The 13,900-nt window shown below is 42.8% G+C and overlaps 1 protein-coding gene across 1 annotated transcript in view; it reads left to right on the top strand.

The window, feature by feature from the left end:
• Positions 1-13,900, top strand: part of GHRHR (growth hormone releasing hormone receptor) — a 40,530-nt gene that overhangs the window by 4,746 nt on the left and 21,884 nt on the right. Inside the window, exons 2-3 of the mRNA XM_065582397.1 lie at positions 5,068-5,228; positions 6,080-6,187. Of these exons, the coding sequence (XP_065438469.1) occupies positions 5,068-5,228; positions 6,080-6,187 (269 nt within the window). The remainder of the gene's footprint in view (positions 1-5,067; positions 5,229-6,079; positions 6,188-13,900) is intronic.

The following is a 13,900-nucleotide window of genomic DNA, read 5'->3' as shown; positions in this document are numbered from 1 at the left end:
CGGTTACTCACGTTGAGTAGCACCGTACTTCACAAAGGGTACGTCCAGACTACCCGCCGTATCGGCGGGCAGCGATCGATTTATCAGGGATCGATATATCGCGTCTCGTTAAGACGCGATATATCGATCCCTGAATGCGCTCCCCGTCGACTCCGGAACTCCACCGGAGCGAGCAGTGGTAGCAGAGTTGACGGGGGAGCCGCGGCCGTCGATCCCATGCTGTGAGGACCTGAGGTAAATCGATCTAAGATACTTCAACTTCAGCTATGCTATTCATGTATTTTAGATCAATCCCCCCTAGTGTAGACCAGCCCAAAGAGTCACAAAGGGCCAACTCACAGAATAAGATGTAACACAATGTGTGTAAGGATGGCAGAATCAGGCTCTTACGGAACATTAGGGTTTCCTTATTATTATAACTGACATTAGCTAAGAAAACACTGTTTGAACTTAGCTGGAAAAACAACCATCTATTCTCAACCATCAGTATACCTGTATGGTTTGGGGTAACTGTTCAGCGTGGTTTTAAATACTTACAATATTTAAAATGTCTCTACATTTTGGAAACTTAAGATGTTTTGATGCTTTGTATTTGTTGCTTGTATGCTATTTGTTGTAGTACGGTGTAAGAAAGAATGCAGAGACTGTGCAATGCTGAAATCTATGAAAGAAAACAATGAGAGATCATAAGAAAAACAAAATTCAAATAAAACCGCATAAAATAATCCGAATAAGACACATTCTAATCCCAGAGTATGAAGTGTTTGGTTGCTCCCCTGGGCCAGATACTGCATTCATTACTCACCTGAGCATTGATTTCACATGACCAGAGGATTGCAAGAACAGCCTGATTTTCAGAGGGGCGGTGGAGCCCACACTTCCAGTTGACTTGGTTACTCAACAGCTCAGGAAACAAGCTCTAAGTTTAGAATATATCTCCATTTACTTTTTTATTTCAGACAGTTTAATTTTACAACATCAACAAGATTAATGGTTTATTTACTTCTTCTTGTCGGAAAATAATCAGAAATATTAATCACCATCTCTATACAACTATTTTCCATGTCTGATTGTTTTGTTTCATTCTTACTGTTTTGTGCCCTGGAGGGAAAATATGATTGATCTCATCGAAAAGAATATTGGAAAATCTTTTCTCCACTCCATTGTAAGTGGGGCTTATACACCAATATAAAAAGAGAAGCAATTTTAGACCTGATCACTATGTACCTGCCACGGCTGTGTTTATTGTCTATCCCCACTCCTGCCATATTTGCTCTCTTTCCGACTAATCAATAAATCCTTCTTTTTCCTCTGGGATAGATTCTGATACCCTTCTTCAGGTTCAGTAGTGCTATTCCTCATGAACAGAACCGTTGATTTCAGTGGACCCAACCATGGAGTAATGTCCTGCCCACTATGTGAAAATGGCATCGGAATTTGGTCCTTTGATGCTAAGAGCTCCCTGCTCCTGCGTGCATTCCTCAAATGTACCCGCAATATTGGCTCTCATCCCCAGCACCCCAAAGCAGCTCTGCCTAAACTTCATGAGATTCCCTGCTCAGAAGCTGAAGTCTTGACTTTGTACAATCAGTACAATCATACAATCAGTATGTGCTTTCCAACATGGGAGAGAAGGCTCAGTCTGGGACAGGTTCTGGTTAAATCAATATTCATTTGTAACAAGGAGAAATAGTTCTTTTACTTTTTAATTGGAAAATGATCTGGCATGACCCGGATATTTTTATTCCCTGTGGATTCCAAACTGTCTTTATTCTTTGTCGGTGATTAACCAGTGGCCTTTGTTGTATTTGACATGAGTGAAAGACCATTAGAGCGCCAATGTCACAGTGAAGGCATCGCGTAGATATATTTAATAACCATTTTAATATGCTAAAGTCCTTGGCCAACATTTTCATAAGTACCTAGTGATTTTGGATGGCCAATTTGAAATACTTTAATGGGTCATTTTACAGGTAACAGCTGTGCAGCGGGTTCTGAAAATCAGGCCCCATTACGATGGCTCAAGTTGGGCCCACAGAAATGGAGTCCCCAGAATCACTAAGTCACTTTAAAATCATTAGGCCAGAAACCTGTAATCAGAACTGGTTTGGATGCCATATTTTCTGACCCAACTCTAAAACCTGAGCAGCTGGGGCAACTTCAAGATTTCTAGCCCTGAGTGGACACAAACTGCGTGCAAGACATAATGGGGACTAAGGATCTGCTGCATTGTGCTAATGCATCTTCTTAGCTCATATTATATACACTGTGCTAATGCAGCTGTGTGAGAAAAGACTGTGGGTTTGACCCTGCTAGGTGCTGAGATCCTCCTGTGAGGTGTCAAGTGCTCCCCGCTTCCCGAAACAGTAAGTCCTTAGTCATGCAGGCAATCTCACCCCATGAGTAATTCCACAGAGTTTAGTAGGACTATTTGTCCTGTGCCACATGAGCAATCATTGCAGGATCAGACTGCATGATCACGAATAGGATGCAAGGTGAGATGAGAGATCCTTGCTAGATATGGGCCCAAGACTTAAAGTTCAGATCAGGGTCCAAATGCTCTCAAAGTTTAGGAGTGTTGTGACTGTGGATTTTGATTGGAGCATTGTAGTAATAGAAGGTGGCTATGAGCATGGCTCTATCTCCCAGTCTTGTGCCAAGTTGGTATAACGTCTCATCTATTCATCCAATCAAACTGTATTTTCCTGAGTCTATGAAAAAATCAAACATTTATTTGTTCTCACCTTGAATATTTTAGTGGACTTCCAAGGCCATTTTCACATGCAGACACCTGTTATTTTTTCCAGGAGAAGTTCTTTTCACTGTGCAAGCGGGTACATTTCCACCCTGCTGAGATCTTTCTGGACACAGTTCACTAAACCAATAGAGTTCTATAAACTATCCGTTCACTGAAAGATATGCCTGGTTCTCATGCTGGGAACCTATTTTCTTCTGGGGTTTCAATACACCAGGACCAAATCCTGGCCTTTCAGCATAGCTGACTTTCATTACTGATTAAGGAACACAACAAAGGAAGGACAAATATAAGCCTGCATGAGAAATTAAAAAGAGACTGTGTGTAGTGTGGGACTGACTCTTTCCCAGACACCTTTAATTGACCCAAGGGACCTGCTCTCTAGCAGACAATAGGGAAGGTGCAGGACACATTTAAAGGTGCAGGACACAGAAAACAGTATCACAACATCTCCACTACATTTGTATATTCACATATACCCCAGTTTCACTGGCAAGTTTCCAAGTCCTGAAGTCAAAACAGCCATGGCTGTGTATGGAATTCCATGGCATGGAATCCTGGATCTAATCTCTTTTTTCCCCTTACACATGGGACCTAATCCTGCTTCCATTAAAAGCAATGGCAAAATATTCAGTGTCTTCGTTAGGAGCAGGAACAGAGCCTCAGATGGTAAACTAATAAGCAATCGGTTCAAAAGGTCGGTATATCAGCTTGGTATAAGGATGTTAATATGAATGGAGAACACTGGCTTATTAAAACCATTACATTCTGCCCTCTGAATGACCTGAAAGCAAGATATTTATTTCCAAAACTCGCTGAATATTTACCCTTCCTGTGTGAAAATGAGACGAGTTGAATTTAGTCAGCCACCTGCTCAGTGGATAGATTTCATCCTGTTTTGATTCTTTTTTTAAAAAACGAATGCTTTGATAGGTAACACTTCTTCCCTGACGAGTAAGGACAGGGTGGAGGCCGTGTGGAGCAGTCAGGGCCATGTGTGGATATGCAAGAGTCATCCGGCAGGTGCAGAGAAAGATGGTGCCAGGTGATCAAGGCATACACTGCTGCCCCTTCAAAGAGGAGTCATGTGCATTGCTGGCTATCACCCACAGCACACAATAAAGCTGGGTGGGAAATGTTTTTCCCTTCCTGTGAAAAAAATGGAGATTTCAGAATAGTTTCTGTTCAGCAGTGGGAGGAAACCAAGACCTTTTGACATTTATATTTTTGAGAAAAAACAGAGAGGGAGAAAAAGGGGTGTTATAGCCTAGAATAGCTCAGTGGTTATGGCACTTGTCTGGTATATGAGAGGTAGGTTCACATCTCTGCTCTACTTTATTTGGAGCAGGGACTTTACTCCTTGTCCCCCAGGTCAGTGCCCTAGGCTAATGGCTATTCTACAGAGGAGCTCTCTCTGGCTACAAATTCTGTCCAAGACGTCAGAAACCTCTGCTGGCCACAGGGCTGGTGGAACAATTTCTATAGTGGGGATGCTGAGAGCCAATGAACCAAACTGTAAATCCTCTATATAATGGAAACCATTTCAAGCCAGGAGGTGCTGCAGCTCCCCCCGCACCTCTAATTCTAGCACCTGTGCCTGGCCAAAGCTTAGTTGAAACTGACTTTTTCCTACAAAAAGTTTTGGTTTTGACAGTTTGGCATTTCCTCACCCCCCCTCCAAATAAATAAATACAATTGTTGAATAATCCCACTTGTCTCTTGCACAATGTACTTGCCAGCTGGCTGGGTGCCTTGGAAAATCCAGTAGCCATTGTGCTCTGGTCCTACCTGACTCACCGGAGCTCTTTGCAGGTCTAGGTTGGAATCCTGCTTTGTTGTAGCAAGGGGGAGAAGTGGGGAAGAGGTCCTCTCTGTTCAAAGTCTCTGTGCACATCTCTCCCCTGCACCAGAGCACACAAGCAGCAAAGGGTAGGACCTGCCCATCAGAATGTATGGCTGTGAGAGCCTCAAAGCACAGAGGATTATATCCTGCCCTAACATCATTCAAGCAGGAGAAGGGCAAACAGCATGAGAAGGAAACAGAGCAGCTCCCTTAGGAGTCAGTGGCAAGAGATGCTTGTTAGATGCAAATCTTGCAGAGGGCAAATCTTATGGTTGATGATTCAGCGATGAAAAACCTTCCGAGTCAATCTTTACCTGGGGACAGAGTCTCAGCTATGAAGTTTATGGAGCTATGCCAGTTTACACCAGCGGGGGATTTGCTCTTTGGTGTAAATCAGACTTCAACAGAGCTCGACTTCTTTACGCCAGCTGAGGCTCTGGGCCTGTATAGTTGGGGTTACATGATGGAGTGGTGCTCTAAGCCCCAAGCCAGGGCTAAGCATCTTCACGGCACCTTTCTCGTTGCAGGTGCTTGGGCACATTCATCCAGAATGTGACTTTTTAGCTGAGCTGAAGAGAAATGAGAATGAATGTCTGAGGGGTGCTGAAGATCATGGAAATGAAACGGCAGGTACCGCATATGGCAGCTCAAAAGGGGTGCGGGTTGGACAGTGGCGTGAAAAATTGACCGGGTTGTGAGAACCGGTTCAGAGAAATGAGTGACTCCTTCCCACTCAGTTCTAGATGAGAACTCAGATCCTTGGATTCCTTCCACTGGCTCCCCATCACCCAAAGCATCAAATTCAAATAATTTGGTCTTTCATTCAGTGGCCCACCTCCCTTTCCCCTGGTCTATCCTCACTGTTCAGTTTAAAAGAGAACTGAATAAATTCATTGTGGTTAAGTCCATTAATGGTTATTAGCCAGGATGGGTAAGGAATGGTGTCCCTAGCCTCTGTTTGTCAGAGGGTGGAGATGGATGGCAGGAGAGAGATCACTTGATCATTACCTGTTAGGTTCACTCCCTCTGGGGCACCTGGCATTGGCCACTGTCGGCAGACAGGATGCTGGGCTAGGTGGACCTTTGGTCTGACCCAGTACGGTCGTTCTTATGTTCACATTCCGCCACCCACTGGTCCTTTCATTTCCTTCTCCCACTCCTGGTTCTGTGCCCTTTGCCACGCTGCCCTGTAGGCATGGAATTGTTTCCCAGCCTGAGTGCACTGTGCCACCTCCCTCTCCTCATTCCGTTCCCTCCTACGCTTCCTGGGCTGCCTGCAAGAAGTGAGCTAGAAAAAAAATAAATGAATGGGACCAGCAAATTGGACAGAGACCATCATGTGAGCTTGCTGCAGTAATGCTCCTCTTTCTTCACCCCCTCCTCATGCCGACACACTCTCACATATTGCATCATGTCTAAAATTTGACTTTTCATGTGCAAATATAAAAATGCTTTCAAATGTGTTTTCCCTTCCCTGGCAGGTTGCAGGAAAACATGGGACAGGCTACTGTGCTGGCCGAATACAGAAGCTGGTGAGACTCTCACCTTGCCCTGCCCGCAGGTTCTCTTTCACTTCCTCAAGGAGCCAGGTGAGGGACCCGCTTTACCTATTTATTTTAACTGGGCACATGACCGTTGTGCTCATGAAAGTGAGGGACTGAGAAAGCAGCTTACATGGGACTAAGCCACGCAGGGCTACGCAGAGTTGCCACTCCTTGGATTTCAACAGGAGCTGAGGGTGCTCTGCAGCTCATAGGCGGCCTTGCAGAGCTCCCAGGATGGGGCCTGGTCCTGAAGTCCGTACTTAGGGCTGAGCTGAAGAACGTGGACGTCAGTGGAAAGATCCCCATTGGCTTTGACAGGCTTTGGGATCAGCCCATTGGGGTAAACACTCCTGTTGAGTTCATTCACAGGGCTGGCTGAGTCGGGACTTCAGCACAGGATCATAAGAGCTTCAAGCTGTGATAAAGCGTGGGATGAGATGAAAGGATGAGGAACCAGTGATGTGGTTGTTCCTTAGGGCTAAGGGTTGAGATGAGAAGCAGAACTGTGCCATTAAAATGGCATCTGCATTGGGCCAAACACAACACTGAAGACAATAGGCTCAACCCAATGGAAGTCAAAGGCACTTACTCCAGAGGTGACTTTGGCGCAGTAACTCACTACAAACAAACATGTGGGAGAGGAGAGGGAAATGATCTTCCAGGAGAGATCTAGATTTGGCATTTTCAAAAAGGAAAAAGTAATCTGCAAAGCGCAACCTCCTGCCTCCCTGGCAGCGCCTGCCACGTTAGTTATAAATGAGGGATAAGGCAAATCCCTTTCATCTGCAGTTTCATTTCCTGCTCTGGGATTCTTAGGTTTAGCCTTGATCCATCTCATAAAGCTTTCTGCTGAAAGCCCCTTAATAACCAGCAGGACAAACCAATCACACCAGAGAAACCAGCTACTAATATCCAAAAGATGTTAACACCAAGGAGGGAATGGGTGCAAAGGGGTACAAGGGGTGTGTGTGAGCGGGGAGGGGATTGAATATAATTAGGAGGTCAGAAAGAGCAAATATATAACACAAAGGCTTCAGGAAGAAGGAGTATTCATACTCGGACACAACTACAAGATTGGTCATTTCTGAATGAGAAGGAAAAACCCGAACACAGCTAAAATCCTTGTCTGTACGGCCTTCGTGATATTTTATAGAATTACCTCAAAAGCAACAAAAATTTTTGTTTGCTAGTATTTGTGGACACACCCCGGACCCTAAAAGAAAAGCCGTGACTCAACGTGAAACCAAAGAGAATAATGGGAGCAAAGCCATTGACTATACTGTGCAGCTACACTGATGCAAAACATCAAGCCCAAACAAAATGATTGTGTACTGATAAAAGAGCCCTGAGGTATAATTGCAATGCATCAATCTCATCACTTTTGTAGCAATATTTTATAGAGCCACCTGCAAAACAATTACTTTTTTTCCCCATTTGATTATCACATTGAAGTGGCCCCAAAGATTAATTTTTCTAATTATATTAAATCCCGTCACACACACACACACACACACACACACACACACACACACACACACACACCTTGCACCTCTTGCACCCACTCCCTCCTTGGTGTTAACATTTTTCTGGATATTAGTAGCTGGGTTTTTTTGTGTGACTGGTTTTTAAAGGGCTTTCAGCCAAAGACTTTATGAGATGGATCCAGGATAAAAATCTTATATACAAATCTACAGGGTATGGGGCCCTGAAAACCGTAACTTCTTGCACATGCTCCCACCCCACCACTCATAAACATTTTGCTTTTGTCTAAATCAGAGGAAGAGGTTGAGTGGAATACAGATCACAGCACAATGTTTAAAAGCTACACTAGCCCAACCTTTAAACAAAAGTGATAGTTTCTTTTGAAACATTGCCTAAAGGGATTGCCTTTCATAAAACCCCCCCCAGCCAAACAAAAACTTCTCGAAAGCCAGTTTACAAAGATGGGACATAGGCCTCTTCATAGGCTCAACCCCTATAAATGGCAAAGAAAGTTTTGGATTCCAGTGTACAGTGAAAAAATAACATTTTAAAAGGCAAAAGCCATAGCTTTGTGACTGCATGAAAGCCAGAGGTACAGACTGTAGCCTCTGACATCCTTATCTGAAGAAACCGCCCCGTCCCACACCTCCTCCTCCTTCTTTCCTGACATTTTTTTAAATCTAAAATTGCCATATGCATCTGCTAAACATGCTGATTTTAATCACATCAACTAAAGCTTGAAAAATAAATACTCATAAGCTTTTAAAAGTTTAACATGAAAAACAGGGCATGGGGAGACGAGAGCTGGCCTGCCTTTTAGCGGAGCATTGATACATGACTGAAATATTGTTTTAGTAAAACAATTTTGTAGCCACTCTTTGCTAGTTGTCATGCTTTACCATGAACAAACATGTGTCGTACGACAGATTGTCCCAACTTCATGAGGCATTATTTCTCCCATAATTGTGCCAATTTTTCCACTCCCTTTTCCCCAGGCTATCAGAAATAGTAAATAAATCAGATTCTCAAAATCGTTGGCGGGTGACATGCTTGGAGATACTGCATAGCAACACCCACAAAGCAACAATTATATCTGGGGGGGTTTGCTGATCATAACATTGACAGGGTCCTAGAGAATTATATTTTTTCTGTTCTTAGTTAACACTTTATACTTTACTTTTACACAAGCTGTAACTCTGGATACTGAATAATACAGGACAGGCGAACAACCTCAGAAAGTGCTGAAAACACAGGCCTTACGATGGATTTAAGCTCTAGTAACAGGACTAGGGAAGAAGTTAAAAGGGATAGTTGAACAGGAAGAGAGTATTATTTAAAGAGGAGATTTGAAGAAAATGTGGGGGGGAGACTTTTAAAAGTTTCTAATAGCTTATTTTTAAAGCTTTATTTGATGTGATTAAAACAGTATGTTTAGCAGAAGCATAGAGAGAGGATGGTAGTTTTAGATAAAAAATAAGTCAGGAAAGGAGGAGGAAGGTGTTTGAGCCGGGGGATGTTTCTTCAGATACCAATGCATAGGCTACAGCCTTTATCTCTGTCCCTCATACAGGCACAGAGGCTTTTATCTTTTTTTTTTTTTTTAACTGTACACTGGAATCAAAAACTTCCTTTGCCATTTACAAGTGTTGAGCCTATGAAGAGGCCTATGTCCCAGCTTTGTAAACTGGCTTTTGAGAAGTTTTTGTTTGGTTGGGGGGTTTTGTATGCGAAGCAGTTCAGGTAGGCAAATCTTTCAAAACAAACTGTCATGTACTTCTGGCTACAGAGCTCCCTTATATACGCCAGCTGTGTTCATTGTAAGAGCCTTTAATGCTCTGCCAGGCATGGTTAAGGTTAGTTTAAATAAGATATTTTACACCACATAGTGGTTGAACAGATAATACAGTTAACATTCCATTTCATCTCCCCCTTTAAGTTCTACATTCCTACCATTTACAGTATTTACACTTTCACACTGTCTTTGAAGTTCAGTACTTATCAGCCTGTTGCCCGTCTCTGAAACATACTCTTCTTCTAATTACGTGACCCAAATGTGTGTCAACTTGGTATTCTGGCCATCCATTAGTTGCAATGACGAGCCATGGTTGGTTTGGAATCTCTAAGTCTTCTTCTTTGTGAGCTACATCTGCCATCTGTAGAGTTTGCTCTGTTGATTGTTCTTTCTGAGGACCAAACTTTAGCTGTCAACAATTTCTGTTCAACTCTCCACTGTTGGTCTCGATCACATATGTTCTGGGTGCTGAATTCTTTTTCTTTATGACAGCTGGAGTTGTCTCTCCTTTTCCTCCATCCAGTTTGACACAAAAGTGGTCACCAGGTTCTAGACACAGCAGTTGTCCAACTGAGTGATATTTGTAAAAGTGTTCATAAGCTCTTTTAACCTTTTAATCCAATTTGGCTACTCTCTTCCTGTCTGGCCACTTTGGAGACAGATTCCTCTCCCAAGTTAGAACAGTAGTTCCAAGTTGTTGTCCCATCAGGTGTTGTGCTAGACCAGGGATCGGCTACCAGCGGCACGCACGCCAAGGGCGGCACGCAAGCTGATTTTTAGTGGCACTCTGCTGCCAGCTGGGGTCCTGGCCACTGGTCCTGCTCAACACACTGCTGGCCTGGATGGATGGAACTCCAGGCCGGCAGCGGGCTGAGCAGGGCTGGCGGCTGGGACCCCAGGCTGCCAGGGACCGGTGGATGGAACCCCAGACCAGCAGCGGGCTTAGCGGCCAGCCCGCTGCCGGTCTGGGGTTCCATCTGCCAACCCCGCTGAATGTAAAATGTATTACTGGCACACGAAACCTTAAATTACAGTAAATAAATGAAGACTTGGCACACCACTTCTCAAAGGTTGCCGACCCCTGTGCTAGACTATATCCAGTAGCTGCTACTGGTGTTGATCTGTAACTCAGAAGAGTGAGGAATGGACCTTCCTGCTTTGGGATTTTCTTGGTTGGCTGTACAGCTCTCTCAGCTGCTGCATTCATTTATGGGTAATGTGGGCTGCTAGTAATATGGTTAAAATCATATTTAGTTCAAAATGACTTAAATTCTGCTGCAGTGAATTATGGTCCATTGCCTGTTCCTAGTTGTTCTGGAATACTGAAGTGAGCAAAAGTGCACTTCATTTTTTCTCGATAACGTTGCAACATGTCTTTCAAGTACATTATTTCTAATAACTGGAAAAATAGTTCACAATGACCAGGCAATGATATCCTCTGAATGCACGTAAATCGCCAGCTAGTCTCTTCCAAAGTCTCTCTGTTAGAGGTGTTGTTATTAAAGGTTCTTTCTGTTGCATTGGGCCACTAGTTCTGCAACGTTCACATGTGGCAACTTTCTTGTTTATGTGCTTTCTGATGCCCTGCCACCGCACTGACTGGTTGGCCCATTCACAGCATTTAGCTAATCCTTGATGTCCTTCAAGGATGAGGTTTAGAAATTCTCCTCTCATTTAATCTGGAATTATGATCCAATTGCCTTTAATCATGAGCCCATTTGACTCGCTTAACACACCACAAAGTTGTCTCATGTCACCTGCTTAGTGTCCTTTAAATACTTGGGCCAGCTGCCCCAATGTAACTTAGACCTTCCTGAAGTTGCTCCTCTGTCAAGGTTGCTTTTGGTAGCTGGAGTAGCCTCTTTTATGACACTTGTCTGTATGTGTCCACAGCATTCACATCAGCTGTTACATCACCCTCGAGCTCACAGGTAGCTGAGTACAATGCTGAGCTCCATGACAGAGTGCCTGCTACTACTAGATTTTCCAAGGAACATATCTAGCAATTGAGTTAAATTGCGTAAACCTTAGCAATAAATGTTGGCATTTCAGTGGTGCTTGATCCAGGTCTTTTCAGTTGATGAAGGTTATAAGCGGTTTATGGTTCGTTATCCATCTAAATGAATCCAGTCCACACAGATATCTGTAAAAGTTCTCACATGCCCATCCACTTGCCGGGCACTCCTTTTCAATCTGTGCATATCGATTTTCTGCTTCTGTAAGCACGTGAGAGCAAAATGCAACTGGCTTCCACTCAGAGCCAGGTTGTAGCAACAATGCACCACCTAGGTCATAGCTGCTTGTATCTGCACTGACCATTGTGGGTTGGTTCACATCCTCGTTCTTGAGAACTGGAGTCATTGAGATAATTTCTTTTACCTTATCAAAGGCAATTTCTTGGTTTGGCCCCCATAGACAAGATGTGTTGGACATTAACAGTTCAGACAGTGGTTTGTTGCTGTTGAAAAGTCGTGTAGGTATCAACTATGGTAATTTACCATTCCCAGTATACGTCTTGGTGCATGCCATTCTCAAATTGCTGTTACTTTCTCAGGTCTAGGACTGATTCCATCTTTGTTTATTGTCCGTCCCCAAAACTGGATTTGGGGTACACAGAAAATGCACTTTTCCTTGTTTAACCTCAGTTCAGACTGACTGATTAGGATTAGGACTTTGTTGAGGGTTTTGTAGTATTCTTCCACGAAAGATCCATCTATCAGAATATTGGCCATGAAAACTACAGCTTCATTTGTGTTCATTCACAGTTCTGCCATCTTTCTTTGGAAAATGTCAAGTGCACTATTAATCCAAAAAGGTGATCTTCATAAGCAGAATCTCCCAAAAGGTGTGATACATGTAGTTAGTTTAGCAAATTCTTTGGCTAAAGGAATTTGGCAGAATCCACTCGAGGCATCCAGCTTAGAGAATACTGTATATCCTTTCGCTTTGGGGAGAAAGTCATCCAGTGTTGGAAGGATTTATTTTTCTCTCACAACTGCTTCATTAAATCTTTTAAGATCCACACAGATGCATATTTTCCCATTTTTCTTTATAAGTGATACCATTGGGGCACCCCATACTGCTGGCTCAGAGATTTTCTTGATTATGCCAATACACTCCATTCTCTTTAACTCAGTTTCCACTTTATGAAATAATGGGTTAAGATTCTTGTGAGGTGTATGTGTATGGCTTAGCATTGTCTCTTAATGTTATTTGTAATAGATCTCCGTTCAAAAGTCCAATATCAATAAATATGACATTGAGTTCTTCCACCTTTCTCACTAGGCCCATCAGGGCTGCCACACTGCAGCTGAGAAGGCTTTTGTTCTGTGGTCCTTTGATCACACACACTCTGCATGCATAGCTTTTCTCTTTGAAAGTTGTTTCAGTGGTGAACTAGCTCATGCAATTCAAAATCCCTCCAGGTGGTCTGTCAGGTGACATCAGCTTTGGGCAGTGTAGAAGGTGATTGTAAGTCCCTTCTGAGATAACTCTGATGCTAGCTCTTAAGTCAATTTTAAAGCGAATAGTCTTGCCATGGATATACAATTTCATTCTCCAGGCAGGCTTTTGTTCATCAAAAGTGATAGATTCCAGAAACAATGCCCTCTTGATTATCTGTAATATGAGTGAACTCCCTGACTGATTTGGTTCAGCAAAGAGCTCCAAAATGTCCATATTTAATGCCTTTAGTACCCTGTGCACCTCTGGCTACACACACATCATCTCTCGGGATATGACTTTTTCACATCTTGTATATATAGGCTGGAATTTGTCCCTCTTAGCTTGGGAGTTCTTTCTCCTTGCCTCCGGGGGCTTATAATATTGCCTTTTAACACTCAAGTGTCTGTGTACAGTTTCTAACCTAGTTTCAGATTTTTCATGTTCATCAGGAAAGCCCATACTTTAAAATTTTTATTTTTTATTGTAAAGCCTCTCTGTAAATGATAGGTTTCAGAGTAGCAGCCGTGTTAGTCTGTATTCGCAAAAAGAACAGGAGTACTTGTGGCACCTTAGTCTCTAAGGTGCCACAAGGACTCCTGTTCTTTCTGTAAATGATGGAAATTGTATACTGTCCCCTGAAATCTAAAACTTTGTTCACCCTTTACAAATGATATACATGAGAAATGCATTTACAAATTTTTGTTTGGTTGGGGGTGTTTTTCCATGCTGGGCAATTCACTGAGGCAAAACTTTGCCAGACTTAAGGTGTAACAAAGGCCTTATTCTCCGTTGCAGAATGGTAGTTATTTAATTATGGAAATGAAATAATTTAGCCATTTCCTATTCTTGGCCTCTGTAGGGTGTAACGTATAGATTCAATGTAAAAACATGCTTATCTTATTGTTAAAATGCTGGCATAATATTGCTTTAAAACACTTTATTTCAAATTTCATATTATTTAATTTTAATCCTATGATAAAAACATTATTTCGCTGAAGATACTGCAAAAGACGTCTCTCTTAGAATAAGAGGGTAGAATA

This window comes from Chrysemys picta, chromosome 2 (assembly GCF_011386835.1).
Source record: "Chrysemys picta bellii isolate R12L10 chromosome 2, ASM1138683v2, whole genome shotgun sequence".
Taxonomy (NCBI): Eukaryota; Metazoa; Chordata; order Testudines; family Emydidae; genus Chrysemys; species Chrysemys picta.
The sequence above is the reverse complement of the archived record's forward strand: the minus strand, read 5'-3'. Positions and strand labels throughout refer to the sequence as shown.